The sequence below is a fragment of the Populus nigra genome, chromosome 19 (genome assembly GCF_951802175.1).
Source record: "Populus nigra chromosome 19, ddPopNigr1.1, whole genome shotgun sequence".
NCBI classification, from domain to species: Eukaryota; Viridiplantae; Streptophyta; class Magnoliopsida; order Malpighiales; family Salicaceae; genus Populus; species Populus nigra.
Window position 1 is genome coordinate 3,246,278 of NC_084870.1, and position 19,807 is coordinate 3,266,084.

Consider the following 19,807-nt stretch of genomic DNA (forward strand, 5'->3'; position numbering starts at 1 on the left):
ATATGTCTAAAATCTAGACATTTTATTTGAGTCAATTAATAGTAACATAGTAATAAAATTAACAGGAATTTAGAATGGTATTTTATTAAAGGGTTAAAAAAGTAATTTTATAATGCATACAGAATAATTAGTAGCGTTATATTAGTTACTTGTTGTGATATATTTAAAAAAGGAAAATAAATACAAGTACGGGAGAGAAATCTCAAGTAAAATTTTATTTTTTTTTCTTATGTCCATCGTTTTTATTTTTAAAAAAACAGGTCTGGAAATTTATTAATAGAATATCATTACTTACTCTTTCCTTCCTTCCTTGAGTATCGTAATTTTTTTTTAAAAAATTAAAATAATTTTTATTTTTTAAAAATAATTTTTGACATCAACACATTAAAATAATTTTAAAACATAAAAAAAATTAAATTAAAGTAAAAAAAAAACTTAATTTTTTTTTAAAACACTTTTAAACTAAAAAAAAACTCAACTCGTAAAAAAACTGAAAATAGAACCCGAAACCCCAATGGGTTTGAATTAGAGTCACGGATTCGGACTCGAAAGAACCCAACACGAAACCAGGTAAGGCCTAAGGGCAACACGGTAAATTAAATATTTGAACAATCTATTGGTGAGGACTGAGGTGAAGGACGAGGGCACTTCCCGTTTGAGCACCAAAAACTAATAAACCCAAGCCTGCCTGCCTGCCTGCCTGCGGCGAAAAACGCTTTGCTGCTCTGCCAATGAGTTTTTTTGACATGATATAAAGCAAGCAAGCAGAAAAGAGACGAAACAAGTAGCATTGTTTTGTTGCAATGGAAACACGAGGTCCTCCAACTCCATCTTCCAAGTTTGCAGCGTACCAAAACCCAGCATTCTCTGCTGCCCTGACCGCCAAAAGCCTCCGGCCCTCTAAATCCGCTCTCCTCTTCATCGTTTCTCTATCCTCCGCTTCCGCCTTTTCTCTTCTCTCAACAATCTCCAGGTATCTAACCCCATATCTCGGAGGATGAAGATTCAACTTTTGTCTTCTTTTCCTAATGTTATGTTAGCTAGGTTTTTTTTCCTGCACAAATCAATATTGATGGAATAGTTTTTGATTGCCATATATAGTGGATGTGCTTTCTTTCTTATTTTCTGAAAAATGTTTGCATTAAGAAGATACCACACAAGTTGATACTTGGAAACGGGTAATTGATTTTATCATCTGGTAAATAAAACAACTCTGGCATTGTGCTTTCAGTTGTCAGTCAAGTTTTACCCCTTGTGTTTCTCGGCGATAATATGTTAAGTTTGACAAAGTCCTTTTTGGTTTAATCACTTTTCAAAATTTTAAATTTATCCCTAAAGACAATTTGTTCTAGTTATATCCCATTTGAGTAACACTATATTGGCTTCTAAATGATGAAGGGAAAATGGGTTGATCGAAAAGATGAGCTTCAGAATTTTTTCGCAGGAAGTGGCTTGTAAGTTGCTGAGTTTAAGCAGAATCTCCTCAATTATTATCTTAAATTAACTTCATCCATTACTTTTACTATGTTCGGAAGTTAACTTTCATTATAATTGTGTCAGATTTGTTTGCAAAGGCAGCACAGGCAGTGGTGGGTTTATTATTTATTGGATCTGTATTCTCCATCTTCAAGGCCATCTCTTTGTACAGAGTAAAAATTGTTGGTGTGCGTGTAACCTCTCCCTCTAAAGATGCTAGAGATCAACCACAGCTAACAAACCGTCAATTGGGGCTTATAGGAGTAAAGCCAAAAGTTGAGCCTGTTGTATCTGAATCTTCAAAGAAACCTCCCAAGTCAAACCCCACATCATCCGCTTCCAATGTCCTTGTTCCAATTCATCAGCTAATTACCTGTTCGCATCAGAAGTCTCGAGTTGGCTCTGATAAATCAAATGCTGGAAGTGGAAATAAGATGACCTCTTTTAGCACCCCATCCAAATCACGGAATTCTCCATCTTTTTATCTTGTCCCTGGGGCCAATTCACCTCTGCCTTCTGTTCAGAGTTCTCCAGCGATCGGTTCAGCAGTCTCAACCCCTTGGTCAGATAAGCGAGCCTCTTATACTAAAGAGATAAGAACAGAAGAACAACTTGAACAATTCTTGGCAGAAGTAGATGAGAAAATCAGTGAATCAGCTGGTAAATATGCCACTCCACCTCCCACCATAGGGGGCTTTGGCATGGCTAGTCCTAATACTGTAGCAAGTCCAGCTAATACCTCTGGAGTTACAAGGAGCACACCCTTAAGGCCTGTGAGGATGTCTCCTGGTTCCCAGAAATTTACCACTCCCCCTAAGATAGGTGAGGGTGACCTTCCTCCACCAATGTCCATGGAAGAGTCCATTGAAGCTTTCAAAAATTTGGGCATTTATCCTCAAATTGAGCGCTGGCATGACCGCCTCAGGCAATGGTTTTCATCAGTTTTACTTAATCCTCTACTTGACAAGATTGAAAGCAGTCATATTCAGGTCTAATTGTTACTTCTATCTTTTCAGTATTGTGACTACTCTAACTCAGCAAGTCATTTGTCATCATACCATTGTTTATCATCTATCAGGCTATATTATAATGGAAACTTGAGAGTTGACAGTGTCCAATAATTTGGCATATCCAATACATGTGCCATTTGCATGTTGGGAGCACAAAAATACATTTGTGCAGTCTGTCTAGTCTCTATTTGAGACAGAAGCATATTTTATCGCTGAGTTATTTTTACTCATTTGAGAAATTTCATGGTGCATGGCCATTAATTTTGCATAATTTGCAAAAGCTTAAATTTTGCTTTGTCAATTTGTGTCCCTAATTTTGCAGAAGCTGAACATATTATATGGTCAGTTTCTATTTCTGTTCAATGTCCATAATCATTTTTTTTTCTTAAATAAAATGTTTGATGCCCTTATTTATACTCATCATGTTTCTAGGTAATGCAAGCAGCTGCTAAACTTGGTATTTCAATAACAATTAGTCAAGTAGGAAGTGATACACCTAGTGAAAATACTGCTACTGTGTCTTCAACTGATAGGAAGGAATGGCAACCGACATTCTCTCTTGATGAAGATGGACTTCTCAGTCAGTTACGTGCTACTCTTTTGCAGGCTCTTGATGCTTCCACCTGTAAGTTGCTTCATCATAAAAATTTTGTTTTTAAAAAAGAAATTTTTTGATTGGGGTTATTATGTGAAGTACAATCAATTGATTAACACAAGAACAAACACTCAAGAAAACCAGTGCTTGGAAAGCAACTCAATGTATTTAATCAATCACTATTCATAGCATTATTTCAATATCTAATCAGGGTGCATATTTATAAGTGCCAAACCAAATAGACATTGTAACTTAAGCTTTAAAGAAAACCTCAAGTTTCTGAGATATAATGTTGAATAGGAGTAGACAACGGCTATAATTCTATTTTACATCCGACTGATACTGGGGTTACCATAAAATCAACCAGCTCTAGATTAAAGGTCCCAAACTAATCTTCCAATCCTAGCCATCCAAATATTTTAAAATGTTACATTTTAGTCCCATGACTCTATCTTAACTAATGAATAAAGCAGTATCGAAAAGACAATTAAAAGTTCCTATGTCATTTTTTCCGTGTCTTGGAAAAAAGCTCCTTCATCACTAATAGTAGTAGGAAAACTAAACGTCCTAATAGGAATAGAAAAACATACTAAATATTAAATGAATTAGATTCATGCTTTACCTAATAACTAGTAAATACAAATTTTCCTACATAATATACTAAAAATCTAGAATAATTATACAAAATTAAATTTCCTAAATAGTCAAATATTAATTCTCATTGTTGTCTTTGTTCATTCCTCATCATTATGTGGATCAATGGTAGGAATTTCACTTGGCTCATCTTATTGGATGCAGTGAAGTTACCTCTATCCAGTCTCCAGCAATCTCTGCAGCAAAATCCTGTGATATCAATTATGCAGGAGTGTGTGGATGCCATCACTAAACACCAGAGGCTTCTTGCGTTAATGAGAGGAGAGTGGGCCAGAGGTTTGCTGCCACATAGCAATGTTCGGGAAGATCATATGGCTCAGAGGATCCGAGGTATGCAGAGTCTTATACCTTACACTTTATGCCTATAGCCTATAATGAATCTCTATATTTTCTTCAATTTGCCTCCATCAATTCTACAAGTTATATTTCGGCTCCCTGCTTGTGCAACTGTAACAGAGCTTGCTGAAGGAACCTGCTTGAAGAATTATGAGTATCCAGGAAGCAGGGAAGTTTATGACAAAAAGAACAAAAAGCGTACTCTTGGGCTTCCGGATGATTCTCATTTGCTTCTATATCTTTTTTGTGCTTTCCTTGAACATCCAAAGTGGATGTTGCATGTAGATCCCGCATCTAATGCTGGAGCTCAGTCTAGCAAGAATCCATTATTCCTGGGGGTTCTGCCTCCTAGAGAAAGGTTCCCTGAGAAGTACATATCTGTCATATCCAGTGCTCCTTCCATGCTTCACCCAGGAGCTTTAGTACTAGCTGTTGGAAAGCAAAGCCCTACAGTATTTGCTTTATACTGGGATCAGAAGCTGCAGTTCTCTCTCCAGGTAGGTAGCTAATGGGGTATTTTATTTCCAAGTAATAGATGGAAAGTCAAAATAATAGAATTAAAAGGAAATGTTAGGATTCCTAGTATAAGGATTAGTGCCACGGTGTATAGCATGGATAGAAGCTAGGGTTCTCAAGCTTTAGAGTTACATACTTAAGTTGTAGAGAAATTTAGAAAAAACTCTCTAATGTTTTATTAAAAGTCTGAATAATAACATTCATCTTAAAATAAACTAGGCATCCCTGTGTATATTAGTCCTAAAATCTCTTATAGAAAAGGACTTCTGATTAAAACTAAAATCTTTAATAGGAAAAATTCATAATTAAAACTTATCTAGCATTAAGATTTCTAAATAGTAAAATTTTAATTAAATTAAAAGTCCTAATCTAAATAAGAAAAAGAATCCAAATACAATAAGATAAATAAAGATAATTTTTCACAGTAACTCTCGAGCCTTGTTTGAAAGCTTTGTCGATTTCCAATCATCATGAAATTTTAACTCAATGAGAAACAAGGCCTTCAAAATTTTCTGTCAAAATTTCAACTTGATCCAATAATCAAATTAAAAGTTATGCTTGATTTACCAAACTGCATATTCTTTTTAAACTCTGCAAAACCTAAAAATCTTAGCCAGTAATGAAATAATACAATAAACATCATTATGCTAAGAACATGGAAGAAATTTCCCCACGCCAGTCCCTCTACTTCCAAAAAATTCATCCTTGATTTATCTGTAAGAAATAATGTGTTTTGCTTGAAAGAGTTGTTCTTTTGTTCTTTGTTTTCAGGGAAGAACAGCTTTGTGGGATTCCATCTCGCTCCTGTGCCACAGGATCAAGGTTGGATATGGCGCTGTAGTTCGGGGCATGCATCTTGGTTCTTCAGCCCTGAGACTCTGCCCAGTTCTCGAGTCAGAAATCGAAGACTGACTATTGTCAGGCATGCCTTAATGCTGCTTGATATAACAGCCTGCTTACCGTAGAGATGCAGACCTTACTGGACTTCTTGAAATCATTTAATTTAACAGGGTTGTCTAAAGTTGTTTCATGTGTCATCTGAGCCCCTATTTTTGGAACTTGGAGGTGCACTTTCTTACACCCCACTGACGATCAACTTAGAGGACTGATGATGGTTGTTTGAAAGACTGCATGGTATTAGCTAGAGATCTCGCGGGAATTTTTGTCTGAGTTCTAATTTCATTTCATTTCGAGTCCGTTTATATACAAGTCCATTTCTTGTCTTATTTTCCTGTCCTAAGAAAAGATAGGATGATTTCCAAGGAGTTGGCATGTTAATTAAGAGGGTTTTTTCTTTTCTTTTTTTTCATATACTTTTCAGGTTCAAACCTAGGGCTAGTATTCGGGAGGATTTATTAAAATTTCTTTGAATGTATCATACTGATACGCTGTTCGCCTTTCAAGATCCTTTAGAAAGGGATTGTTTTGATTTACATGCAAGCTGATTTCTTTACTGTCGAACCAAGAAAATAAAAGAAAAATCCAGGATTAGATAGCCTTTTTGTGCATTACCAAGCTGATAAATACACGTTCGTTCAATTCACATAATCAGGTTATCTTTACTAGCGCTTGAATCTTGTCTCGTGACTGAAGTTATGAGATGAAATATAGTAAATTATAAATTAGTATCTAACTTTTTAATTCAACATTATTTTATTTTAAAAATGTTTTTCTTTCCCATCAATCTTTTCATATTATTTACTTAATTTTTTCCTTTCTCTATTTCTAAAAAGAGGAGTTGGAAAAGAACATGAATTGGAGGAAAGCGACCATTTATCTACCGCTTAAAACTAGAAGAACAAATACAATACAGAAAGAGGATGAAGATTGATTGATAGCAGTACACAACAATATCTTGGATAAAACAATATAGCAAGCTGTACTTCTTTACATCATCTTATAATTTTGCCGAATTTTTTCAAATCAAAGTTTTTGAAGCTAAATACTGAAGATCAAACCAGCACAAACCAAGTTCCACAAGAACATTATCCACTCAGAAGATGCCATCTTTTTTTTTATGGCGACAATATAACAATAAAGCGAAATGTGGCGATGTCAATTTATTGATTTTGGGAGAATTGATTCAAGAAAAGGATGATGGTAGGCGACAAAAAAGAACAAGGGGTGAAGAGTGAAGACAAATCAAAGGAGGAGTGTATTGGCTCTGAATCTGAGCGATATTTACAGGCTAATTGGCTCTCATCATTAAGCATATGACCACGAAGATTTTACTAAATGGGACAATCCTGAAAATCCAAGGGAACCAATGGATTTAATTGAGTTCTCCGTAGGCTGTACAATTTACCAGCAACTTAAATTAATCTGTTGAAAATTGGCTAGGAGCTTGTTGACAATATCAGAAACCATTGTATGCTTCACAAAATTGAAGAAGGCGCTCACAGCGTGAGCTCATCGATTGCCATGTGCGGGACTCCAACGTCGTATGGACTACAATTCTTTCCACATTCTACGTACAGGTCTTTAACTTGAAAATCACCTTATCACCCAAGCAAATGTCTTCTGTCCGCAAAAATCTCAAACAAAAGCAGCAATTATCTCAGCAAAAAAGATTCACTTCCCTTCACTCAGAGTCCGAGTCAATAGAAAGATACAAGCGTGGTCTTGCAGAACGTTTTTGGCGAGGAAATGAGAAAGGACTGTCTGATCTTTGTCGACTTGCCTTTTCAGATCTGCCATCATTGATACCAAGATGCAAAGAATCTGCGGAAGTCAATCAGTGTTGAAAAAATTAAAAGATGAACATCAAAACATAGAAAGTGGATACGAAAGTAGCATAACACGGGTCTAAAACTTGCACACTTTCCTCCAGAAGCATTAACCAACAATTATAAAGCCTTAAGAAAAACGAAACAAACCAGTGCCAGCCAAATCCATGCCATCTTCTCTAGAAGGCATCTGCTGCCTTGAATTCAGTCTATTTGTTGAAGGAACTGCCTCGCCGTGATTGCCAGTAGCACCACCACCACCAAGCCTAAGAGAGATCCAATCGTCAGTACGGACACCATTTGACACATCAGCTTGATCCCTCATATCAGACTGCATTGATGCATCTGAAGGCCCAGTTGGAAGAAAGATTTGAAGACTGGGATCTTCTCTGCCTAAAGCCAAGGGATTATCAACCAAACCATCATTTACATCCGTGTCTGATCGACCAGTAGAAGAATCTGGAATTAAACAAGTAGATCTCATGACAGTTTCTGGAGCTAATGCGTAGCCATTCATAGAAGAGGGACAGTTAATGGGATCATGAGGTAAATCAACCAAGGCATCTGAGACATCTGAATTAAATAATTGGAATCCTGGACCAGCTTGGTTTCCGGGAGGTAGTGGCCAGAGGGGCATCCCATATTCATCAGCATTGAAAAGACCCAAGCAAGAATTTCCACCAGTCCCAAGTGTAGGATCTTCCAGAAAATGATCTGCAATTCCAGGAGAGGGCACAGAAATAGTAGCACCACCATTTTGATTACTCTTGTAGACAGATCCAGAGGAAATTAATATATCATTTTCGTCGTCTGAATCACTAAGAACAATGACTTCTGCGTTCCCTACTGGTGCAGATAAATTTTGGTCAGTGAATCCATACGTTGAATATACATTCAACGATAAAGAATCAAGCTCCATTCCATTGTTTGTGAATTCAAAATTTTCACCAGTATCTTGATTTACACTTGGATCTTCCCCATCACGACCACTACCAGTAGCACTGCTGCTCATAGGAATAACTTTCTGTTCATAGAGTTCAAAGTTTTCTTGCAATCTACCTGAAGAGGAGGTGTTCATATCATCAGGTTTACTGACTTCCCAAAACCCATTACGATTCTTTCTGATTCCAAGTTTCAAACTAGCACCAGCATTACCTTCTGAACCACCTTCCTGCTTGATCTGCTTCATTTCCACTTTTGATTTGAGTTCTCCAGTGTAAGGGACACAGAGAGTGCTATCAGGATTGTGCCATTGAGCAAGTTCTCCAGCATCCCTATGGTCAGATTCAGTTTTTGTTTTCACTCGCCAGGAACCATCAGGCTTCACCTCAATCTCCGTTATATCTTCCCCGCAATGCCTCATCTATATAACACAAGTGAACAAGTATAAAATACACAAGTACCATAAATATCTTCCACGCAATGCCTCATCTATATAACACAAGTGAACAAAATATAAAATACACAAGTACCATAAACTAAGGGTTGGGATGAATGGAGAAGGACAAGGAAGCAATACCTTAGATGTGATGCGATTGAAATATGGGTCAATGATTATATTTTCCAAGGAGTAGTTCTTGAGACAGATGGGGCACTGCCACTGTGTAGAGTGCAATGGTAGCTCAGATACATAAAACAGATATAACAGGAACCTATTCATATTCCTATATATATATATATATATATTAAAAAATGATTAGTGCTTGCCTTCCTAGAACGCTGGTTCAGCTCCACAAAAACTTCCAGGTCAAAACAGCCCATGTGCGCACAAGATTTGAATCTTCCTGCAATCTTCATTCTTGAACCGCTCATCTATGCATGGAAATCAATTTCACGAAACAATTTCAGCAACTAAGCCACCGAATTTATGACTGCACTATATACCTAATCCTAATTTCTTGAAGCTTGCTACCAATGAAGAACGCTACAATTTAATAAAGCAATTTGAAGAATGAGGTAACAATATGCTGGAAAAATAAAACATTGTTTAGTGTGAAAGCATTAGATATTGCAACATTGACCAGCATTAGATATTGCAACATTGACATCATGCACGTTCACAAAAGTGGTAGATCCCTAAGAACATAATATCACTAGAGAAAGCATATTGCATTACATAATTGGTCGAATACAACCCATATAAAAAGAGAAATTCTGGAATGGATGTCACAAGTGTAACAGAAAGACTCCACTCCTGTAGGTGTTATACTTTCTTGAAACATATTGTTAAGCATACAAGAAAGATCCTAGACTGGTCAAAACCAAAATCTAGCAGCATTATTTTCCTTTGTGATCCAGTAGCAATGATCATAAACAGCATGCTTAAGGAAAAGAACTGCATGATCTTTTCCAGAATGGTTTTCGCCACTCCTGTTCAGCCCTCCCAAAACCCACTAACTGCATTTACAGTGCCTGCTTAGAGAAACCAAAAGACTCTGAATGAAAAAAAGGACCTATTCCACACACCCAAACCCGCCAAGTGTTGCAACAAAAGGTGGCTGTTTCCCTACATTCAAATTAATAGACATAGGAGAAGGGACCAATATTCAAGACAGTGACCATCAGATATTAACTCTGCATAGAACAAAGCGCTCAGTGCAACACACATGCATAGAATTATGGACTTGAACTCTCAAATCATGTTCATGTAACATACAGGACAACGAAGATTGACACCAAAAGAATCTGCAACAACTTCCAGGTCACTGTCACTGTCACTATAGGCATTATCTGTTGCAGTTCCACCACCAACGCAGCGACAAACACGAGCAAGTGCATCTTCAAAATTCTCACCTTCAGACTCCTTGGGAATCAAGTTGAGTATCTAAACAATAAAAAGAAAATGAAGCAGTGTGAGATGAATCCCCAGGTAGTGTAAAGGTGATGCGTGCTTTAATTGTAGCTCATTATAGGCAGCAGGAAAAATATGTGAACCACAGCAAATAAAAATTCAGTAGTAAGGTACCAAAATTGAAACATGCATGCACACGAATAGACACATGCACATGTACACATGCGCATGTTTACACATGTATGGGGTGCATTTATCTCTGCATGTATATATGTATAAACACGCAGTATACGGAATGGCAGTAAAAATAACATATACACATAGAATGTCTAATCAGTACACCAACTACCTGTAGTGATCTCTGTGACACATTGCCAACAAGATCAAATATGAGTATTTGTGATCAAGCTTTCTGATACAACAACAAATATCAGAGATTAAATGCAAATGATGTTGAAGGTGCTCAAGTGCAAGGCAATTTCCCAAGTCTCAAATACGATAATTTTTTTAAGAGAAAAAACTGTCAGCTGTCTTTATTTGTTTCCTTTCAGAAAAAATTTCTATTAGAACATAAAATTACAAAAGTCCATCTATCTTATAAAATCTCTAAGAACTGCAAAGACATTTCAAATGGTTTGAGCCACCACCTTATTTTCCCAATCAACATAAAAAAATAAAAACTAATGACATCAAATTCAAACTCAATTGATTCAAATTTATCTTATTAAAAATCATTAAAATCACCTGTTGAACTGTTCGCCGCTTTACAATTCTAACTCCTAAGCAGAAGATTCGAGCATCACATCCGGTTAATGATATCTTATTGATTCCATCTTTTGCACATGACGTGATCTAAGAAAAGGAAAAGAAAAAAAAATTGAAATACAGAAAATAGTCTCAAATTTGAAAAATAACAAGTCCAGCTATGAGTCTGCGGATGAGCAATAGAATGGTTGAAACAAGAGGGTGCACCATCACAAACAACAATATCTAGCAGATAAAATGTATGTGATAAGAGGTATTGATAACTTAATAGAAAATTTGCCCTAGTAAAGTCAGAAACTCACAATTGGACCATCATCACGACCATTAGCGCCTAGCAATTGCGAGACAGGTCTATTAATAGCACGAACAGCAATACCTGTACATCATATGTAATTTTAAGAATACAACATGCAAGCAGCATTGTCAGAAACTCTGGACCAAAAGAGACACCATAATACATATTTCACAACTGCATAAAAGATGCAGCTTCAAGAGAAAAATGTAAAGATGGCTTTTCTGACAATATTAGTGGGAAGAAAGAAACATGGGGTTCTTTTAGTGGGGGGGGGGGGGGGGGGGGGGGGTAGGAGGCCAGTTCACATAAGTACTTCCAAACAACTCATTTCAAACGTAAAGAATTGAAGAGTAGGAGAGACACCAACAGATTAGTGGAACTAAAAATTCAACTGCATACCATTAACCTGGAGATCTGCACACTGCGGCCATTGCATCCTAAATGGAACTTTGTCATTCAAAAGCATGCACCAGGCCTAACATTATCAACAGACCATTAGCACATCAATAACTTACTAAAATATGAAAAATTTATGCACTCACCAACCTGAACATCATATTCTTGTTTTGCCAGTAGATCCTTGTCTGCTCTAGTGAGATGAAATGTTTTCTCCACACCCTGCTCTGGGCTTGAACTGGAAAATGTTGGATATTAAAATATTAAATAAAACAAAAGTATACAATTATAAAGTCTTCATAACAGGAGGTCAGCCTCCTTAATTCATGAAAGTTGGCATTGGGTGACCAAAGGACGGCTGACTGTAATGCTAACTCAAACTACTATTATTATGGTGTATGTAGCATGTGTGCATAGTGTATCATTACAAAATAAAAGGCTGAACAGTGGCACATCAGAGAAGGATCACTCATCTTGCTCATAATTAAAAAGTTAGTTGAGTAACAACCATAAGCACAGAACTTGCTACATCAACTGATCTTCCATAGATACCAACTTCATCAACTATCCACTTATAATTACCAGCATAATATGCCAAATATCTCCTCTATCCTCCAGATATTTATATCATTCCTAACCCCCAAATACCTCCTGGAAAGACCACTTCTAGTTGTCTATCTTTTTCCAATGTAAATTGACCACACAAAGCTCCTGTCATTAACATGCGATTAGGTGCTCAAGATCCTAGAAGTTAGAACGACATGAACCCAGTCTTTGACTACATCCTGAGTCATTGAAAGAACTAATTGATATCTGTTTGTCTAACAAGCAGGTGCCATAACAAGGAAGACCCGGCTTTCTTGCAATTTACAGACAACTGAAGTGAAAATGGCACCATAATACAGAGCATAACTAGTGTTTCTATAATATTCATGGCTACAAATTCAGCAGCCTAACAGTTTAACAATGATATCTGGCTCACACAAAAGAAAAGCATTTGAACCTGATATCCACAGGTTGAATCTACCAAGACAAACAGTAATTGCAGTTCAAATCACTTTATTGTATATTTTTCTTCATCAAATCAAGCAAACATTGGCTAGCAACTAACTCCACCCCAAACACAAGTGCTAGCACATCAAGCCATTGGTAAGATACATGACAACTTGTACAGTTAACTTACCCATCAGTTGGAACATTTCTAGCAACCAGCTTCACAGGATATAGAGGTTGTGCAACTGTAACCCAAAAGCTGTATATGAAGGAAATTTTAAAAAAAATAAACATTTTATAAAAGTGCAACTAGCAGAATTGAAAAGGATTAGTCAGGTAAACAAACCATAAAGATCAAAGATTAAAAACAAATCACACAATACTAAGATACATGACAGCAAGAAACCTTGTAGAACTCTAGTTCTTGCAGGTTACCCCACATACTGGATGGGGATACAGGTGCGCACACAAGGTGCACATGCGCACCATTAAACCATGTCATTCTTCAAAAAAAATGTACAGGCCACCCATACAACTTTCCAGATTATTCTAGACAAATCGCATGCTGATTAGGATACTTATTAATTAAGGTTTCCTATTCCTATTTCACATAATATTTTTGTTCTGCATAGAACTATTATACGTTTCATGATAATGAAAGGAAAACTTATTCTATGTTTTATTGATGCCTTGTTCTTTGTCAAAAAACTACATTGAAGGTTCTCCTCCACATACACACTTATTTCTCCCAACCATCTTTCTTAATTCTGGCCTCTCTTTCCTGGTTATATGCTAGACAAATAGCATTCTGATTAGGATACTTAATAATTTAGGTTCCCCATTCGTATTACACATGATTTTTCTGTTCTGCATAGAACTATTATACTTTTCATGATAATGAAAGAAAAACTTATTTTATGTTTTACTGATGCCTTGTTCTTAGTCAAAAATCTAAATTGAAGGTCAAACACACTTATTTCTTCCTACCTCTATCTTTCTTAAGTCTGACTTCTCTTTTCCAGTTACATGTTATTTCCCTACTTTTCCCACACCAATCTTGCCCTCACCACCCCTTAATTACGATCAACTTATCCTCTCTACTAGCTCATAAGTCCAAATCATATACAAGAGTTGCTTGTTCTCTTAGCCCGGGTTGATGGCATCTCCAACTTGGTTAGAATATCACTGTAATTCTTTCTTACCTTAAGAGACCTGGCCACTCATCTATCTCAAAAGATTCATCTCCCTACTAGCACTTGATTAACATTTTACAGACCAGTGGCAAAGGAGAACACAATTTGTTTTACACCAAAGTAAAGAATTACCATACCAACAAGCAGTATGATAATGGCAAAACAAGTTCAGAAGAAATCATAAAAGCATTTAATGGTTTAATAAGTCAATCCCAAAGGTCAAATTGTAGCTGAGATGTGATGTCACACTACCAGCAAGAAAGAAGCATATTGTCAAAATAAATAAATAAAAAGTATCCTGGAGCAGGGAGGGGAAACATTTCATTCCATACATAAAACAGTAAACACGAGAGAAAAAAAATATATGATGCGTACGGGTCAGCCCTGCTTAGTCGACAAGTCTCACAATAGAACACATCCGGAAATTGTGGAGTGCCCTCCATGGCTTTTTCTGGAATTATAACGCAACCAATGTGTTGCCACACATGACATTTAAAATCCTCACACTGTCATTGCAAGAAAATAAAAATAAATAGGAGCTCGGCAGATTAGCAAAGCATTTAGGATAGAGTTAAGTGCAAGAGTAGCGAAGAAGGAAAAGGGGAAAAGAAAAGTAGCTTATGTCTCTATTCTAAATGCAAGCTGCTTCTTCAACATGAATGGGTAGAAAACAAGATAGTAACAAATCCTGCTATTGTCCATACATACATAGACGGGCACTATAAGGATTTCAGCATATAATCCCTCAGCATTTCGTCCAAACAATGTATTTGTCAATAATTAACGTGATGTGCTAATTTCCAACAACTAGAAACGCAAACATGAAAATCCATGGAGATGGTATAGGTATAAGAATGAGGTACAGAGATTAGGGTGCATAAAGTAGGACACCAATTTAGATCCCATTGTAGTACAACTACACCATTTAAGCAAGAAAGTGATACATAACATGACCAGGCATTCCATATGCTTAAAAATGCTGAGGATTAATTCTCATGAAACTTAAGACCATGCCTCAAATAAATTAGAAGAAAAAAAAAATTTCATACAAGCCGTCCGTCGTGTATGCACATCTAAAGCTTATAATGGATGAAAATTCACTAGAGAAGGATCTTTTAACCTTAATCATCGACTCTGTCTCCAATGAGGTTCCACATGGACAGCGAACTTTTGTATCAGAGTGAAATGGTTCATCCATTTCTCCACTAAATTTGGAATTACTGCAATTAGACGCGCCCTGTCCCTTTGATGCTAAATCAGTGGCCCCGGACACTTGCATTTTCCTGGATATGAGGACAGAGGGTGCATGTCAATGGAGGGAATAAAAGCAAGACTTTGAAGAGAATAAATGGTTGCCCGGAAAGTTAAAAGGTCGCTATAGGGCCACATGAAGCATGCAACCACAGTGAATATTTTGATATGATAAAAAGAAAAGAGGGAAAAAATCAAACTACATCCTCTAATTGTGGAGTAGCAAGCAATGATGAACCTGTAAGTGTCATCCACTAGTTTTGCCGCCTCTTCCTTTCCAATGGCGCTCTTCTTTGCCCATATCTTGGAAACTACAGATAAAAAATGACTTAAATTTATCTTCAAAAGCTATAACAAAGTCATATCCTGCTAGAAGGTGTTTGAACAGTTGATTATAAACTGGATGCTCAACAGCCCATGAGAAACATCAACATAGACACCCATATTCACATCCGACCATCAAGAACAAGAAAGGAGAGATGGGAAGATGATGCCACGAAATTGAAAACTGAGACATACCATTGATGGGGATTTGGGATTGCAAACTTCCCTAAAATGTCAATAAAAATAAACGAAATTCATAGCCATGAATATCAGATCCATGCCATCAATAAAAACCTATACCTAGACTAGGGGAAATAATAATCAGAGAAAATCTCATTTCTCAATCCCAAAAACCTAAACTTGGAGTTGACTGCATATTATTTTCACTGAGCATATATCAATAAATTTCTTGAGCCTGCAAAAGCATCCATTTGAATAATCAAAGCTTACTCTATTAAGATTATGTGACACTGGAATCATGAGCATTCCACTTTATTCAATAGGAAGTGATTGAATACAAAAATCCCCGTGGTGCAACGTTTGGTGGTATTACAAGTTTCATAGTTGGTAACCGCTATTAATTATGCAAGCATATGTAGAAGATAACCATACAAGTATCACACACAGATAATAAACCTTGAAAAAAAGAAGAGTATTAAACATTAGAATTAAAAGCATTGACTCGGTTGGAGGGAACGAGTGACAATATGAAATAAAATAAAACTGAAAAATATTTCTCAAAACACCTCCAATAAAGGGTTTCAAGGTTTCATAGTAATCAGAGAGAGTCTACATGATCAATATTCATTAAAACTTCCCTATTACAAACAACAGTGTCGTGTGGAGGGAGCATTTTACCTTGTTCATCAGACAGAATAGCTAATATCCGGTCAACAAGGTCCTGCAAATTTTAAATTACAGTATAATCAAATACAAGAGTTAAGCAATACCAAGCCACACAGTCATAGGCAGATACCGTTTATGAATAAGTCATTTTTTTCACAGGAAAAGGGAGCACAAAACCATCACAAGTGACAAAAAGGCAAGGGATGGTCTAGTGAACCATGAGACAGCACATAGGCACGATTATTCTGTTTTTTCAAGGTCCAATTTGGCACACCATTTGTCAAATACAACCAACGCTTTACGTTTAGACAGTACCATTATGCAATGATGATTTCAAACATCATATACAAGAAAATTTAGCCAAAAGCAAGATACAGAATCTAACCTGCTTCTTCCCCTGCTTTGAAAGACCTAACTGAGTCAGGACATCCTTCAGCTCTTTTATTCGAAAATACACCAATTTGTCCTATAAAAAAGAAAGGACGTTTCATAATCTCTTTGCTAAACAACACAGCAAAAGATACAAGCTACTTGATTACAGGAGATTCTGAGCTTAAACAACATGAGATGAGATCACAGCCATAGGGAATAACCAATTCTGAGTTCAATCAACCTTCGAGTTAGTATAGCAAACTTTTATTAAGTTGCTCAATGACTCCAAGATGAGGAAGGAGCCATTACATGGTGCAATTATGGAGCAGATTTTTTTTTTTTAGGCAAAAAACATATTATATGGAATTACGTGTTCCTTAAAAAAATTGCGATATTGTGAAAAGAGAGAACAAAATATTGAAGTGTGTTTAAGGGGGAAGAGTCAGATCTTAACTCATTGAAGGACTTTGAGCTTAATGTTACAGACTTCAAGCACAGAGAAAACCTTTTGCAAATAAAGAGGTTTGCTTAAATTCTACAGGTTATTTATTTCACATATGGGCCATAAAATGTCCAATGAATGACCAATGGCTAGTAATTCCTTTTGTGCCCATAAATAGAGCTTATCTTTGTGGGATTTATGCATTTTTAACAACCCAAAAGGCAAAAAAAAATCTTGGACTCGCAACCACAAAAACAAAAAATCGAGTTATGGGAGTTGCAACCATACTTATCTCAAAAATTTCATCCAGTGAATGGAGCAATGGTGTTCCTGGCTCCATAATCAAGAAAACCAGTATGAAAACAAGTGGTGCATGTAACTGCCAATAAAGTACATACCAAGACTCTTAATTTGAAATGAGAAGGTGCAGGCAGAGGGGCGGCAAAAGGAGAGAGACGCTCAATCAATCAATAACATTCAGTAAGTTCATTCGGTAAGATGACTAGCTTTCGTAACAACCACGTCAAGTACAGAACAAGGTCATCTTTATAAATAAAGAGCCCACTTGATAAATTCAACAGTTATTTCCCTTATCAACATATAACAATAAAACTATGAGTTGCACCACCGTGGGGGTATGTTTAGCAGGAGGCACATGGAAATAAATTAATAAATAAGCGAGTTAAACCACAGATAACATGACAGATCTTTTTTCTTCTACTACTACAGCAGCGCAGTAAATTTTGAATTCAATAAAAAAAAATTGGTAGAGCCTCTACTAAATTACCTTGCAACTAGCTACCAAATCCATCTTTCAACCTCAAAGAAAAACCGAAATCGATTGTTAGTTAAGTCATGGATTAGTAGAAAAACAAACCCACCACCCTGTAGAGTCGCTAAACAGCGATCGATCGATTCAAAAATTAACCTACCAGAAAAAATCGGAATTGTAAATCAATCTGCATAATAACAATAATTAAATAACAAAAATAAACAGAGTAAAATCACTTACGTATTTTTTTTTAATGATAGAATTGAGAAGAGAAGGAAATCGGAGGTGAATTAGGGTTTCAAACGCCTTTTTTGTTTTTCTTGTTTCCGCGTTTTTTCTTCTTTATGGTATTATCAATTATGACCGAAAAGAGAAAAAGAAAAATCAACAAGGAAGAGCTATCTTCTAATTACAAAAAGTCCCGGACCTATCGGCGATTATCAAATCCGGTTTTTTTTACGAGAACACGTCCGGGTTTCATCTCTCTACTTCTAGCGTGTATAGCGATGATGCACGCCCTTACGTTTTTTCTCTCGTTTTTTTCACGTGCGATTTTCCTAAAGGAGAATCAAATGTGGCCTCGTGCACACGCGTTTCTATTATACAGCAGAAAAACTAGTATTTTGACACAGTTTTTACTTGTGTTTAAAATAAATTTTTAATGTAATTTTTTTAAAAAATATTAAATTAGTTTTTTTAGTTATTTTTATGATTGTAATGTGATGACATTAAAAAATCTTAAAAAAATTTATTTTAATATATTTTAATTGAAAAATATTTTAAAAAATACTTTGTACTATAATTTCAAATACTTCTGCAACAAGGCAAATAAGATTTTAATTTTGAAGGTTATTGAAAAAAAAACATAAATATTATAAGGGGAAAAGTATCATGATTATCCTCTAGTTTAGGTATTTTTTTACTTTGCTTTCATTCTTTAAAAAATTATAATTTACATTAGGTCAAAATAATTGTTTAAACTAAAAAAACATATCAAACTAATCTTATATATAACATATCAAAAAAACCTATAACATATCATAAATTCTCCCTCAATATGATCTCTCTATTTTCAAACATAATCTCTCTTATTCTAGGTTTGCAAATATCACTGATTTTGAAGATCCACTTCCACATGTATATGCTTACAAGCATAACCAAAATGCCTGAAACAAGAACTTCCTCTCATGGCCAAGCCTTGTACCAAAAAATTAATCATGTCGATCACCTCTCTCTTTCTCTCTTCAAGTTCAAGGCTCGTTTAATTCTGTTAGATTTTGCAGTTTCTTTTATGTTGATATGGCTAGGTTCTTTGATAGAGATTTTTGTATTCAAAGTTTTGAAGGTAGGTCATGATTCAAGAGGTTATTGTTGTGGCAAAATGTATGTTTTAAGCAATTATTTGGGAATTTAGGGTTAAGGCTAAGATTTAGATATTAGAGGTAATAGTAAGGGTTTAGAAATTTGGGAATTTAGGGTTAGGTAGGATTTAGGATTTGAATAGTTATACGTTAATATTATACTTATGATATCCACATTTGATGATAATGAGCACATTTTGTTTGTTGTGTTCTTAGAAATTGCAAGTTGTTTTTAAGTGATTTATTTTGATTACATTTGGGTTTAGAATCTAATAAATAAACTGGTTTTTAGGAGTTAAAGTTACAATATGGTAAGTTTCACCAATAATAATGAAAAAACTGACCTTTGACTATGATAATGAAGCTCAAGATAAGTGAATAAATAAATCTTTTTTTCCATAACATGGACTTAGAAAGTTATGTTCACTTGTTATCGATTAATATTTCATTATACACTAGCTAAGTGAGAGAAACAAATGTGTACCTATTATTCACTAATTATATCAAGATTATTGTTTCTATGGAAAAATAAAGGTGCAGTGTGCACACTTGTCTATGGCTAATAAAAGTGATGTAATGTAAAAAGATGTGAGGTGGTTGGAGCAGTTTTCCATGTTATGGCAAAAATATGTAAGGTGGTTTTCATGGTAGAGAGAGATGAGTTTACTGGGGATAGAGGAGATGATGGATACA

General features: G+C 35.8%; 2 protein-coding genes across 5 annotated transcripts; one reads left to right on the top strand and one right to left on the bottom strand.

Moving 5' to 3' along the window:
* The first annotated feature begins 637 nt into the window (after window positions 1-637).
* Window positions 638-6,020, top strand: LOC133679085 (uncharacterized). The gene is made up of 7 exons (XM_062101590.1): window positions 638-973; window positions 1,399-1,454; window positions 1,561-2,465; window positions 2,919-3,111; window positions 3,880-4,065; window positions 4,192-4,568; window positions 5,359-6,020. The coding sequence occupies exons 1-7, from the start codon at window positions 804-806 to the stop codon at window positions 5,497-5,499; spliced, it is 2,028 nt and encodes a 675-aa protein (XP_061957574.1). The 5' UTR covers window positions 638-803; the 3' UTR covers window positions 5,500-6,020.
* Window positions 6,021-6,622: 602 nt separating this feature from the next.
* Window positions 6,623-18,280, bottom strand: LOC133680526 (E3 SUMO-protein ligase SIZ1-like). Of its 4 annotated transcripts, XM_062103527.1 has the most exons (18): window positions 17,994-18,278; window positions 17,769-17,909; window positions 16,553-16,633; window positions 16,180-16,222; window positions 15,236-15,308; window positions 14,867-15,029; window positions 14,122-14,252; window positions 12,744-12,812; window positions 11,711-11,798; window positions 11,564-11,639; window positions 11,172-11,245; window positions 10,849-10,956; window positions 9,970-10,137; window positions 9,021-9,125; window positions 8,833-8,913; window positions 8,469-8,676; window positions 7,464-8,372; window positions 6,623-7,308 (listed from the first exon to the last, which is right to left on the bottom strand). In XM_062103527.1, the coding sequence occupies exons 2-18, from the start codon at window positions 17,790-17,792 to the stop codon at window positions 7,169-7,171; spliced, it is 2,541 nt and encodes an 846-aa protein (XP_061959511.1). In that variant the 5' UTR covers window positions 17,793-17,909; window positions 17,994-18,278; the 3' UTR covers window positions 6,623-7,168. The 4 variants fall into 4 exon arrangements, with proteins under 4 accessions (XP_061959511.1, XP_061959510.1, XP_061959513.1 ...); XM_062103526.1 differs by having other exon boundaries at window positions 7,464-8,676; window positions 17,994-18,277; XM_062103529.1 differs by lacking the exon at window positions 17,994-18,278 and adding an exon at window positions 17,270-17,311 and having other exon boundaries at window positions 7,464-8,676; window positions 17,769-17,908.
* Window positions 18,281-19,807: the final 1,527 nt, after the last annotated feature.

What these genes read in the sequence shown, in the direction of transcription:
- LOC133679085 (XM_062101590.1), top strand. Translation starts at nt 804, where the DNA reads ATGGAAACACGAGGTCCTCCAACTCCATCTTCCAAGTTTGCAGCGTAC. An exon ending in TTGAAAGCAGTCATATTCAG is followed by an intron (nt 2,466 to 2,918) that starts GTCTAATTGTTA and finishes TCATGTTTCTAG; the next exon opens with GTAATGCAAGCAGCTGCTAA. An exon ending in TATGGCTCAGAGGATCCGAG is followed by an intron (nt 4,066 to 4,191) that starts GTATGCAGAGTC and finishes CAACTGTAACAG; the next exon opens with AGCTTGCTGAAGGAACCTGC.
- LOC133680526 (XM_062103526.1), bottom strand. Translation starts at nt 17,792, where the DNA reads ATGGATTTGGTAGCTAGTTGCAAG. An exon ending in ATTTGGTAGCTAGTTGCAAG is followed by an intron (nt 16,634 to 17,768) that starts GTAATTTAGTAG and finishes TCTTTTTTATAG; the next exon opens with GACAAATTGGTGTATTTTCG. An exon ending in GTCGTGATGATGGTCCAATT is followed by an intron (nt 10,957 to 11,171) that starts GTGAGTTTCTGA and finishes TCCTTTTCTTAG; the next exon opens with ATCACGTCATGTGCAAAAGA.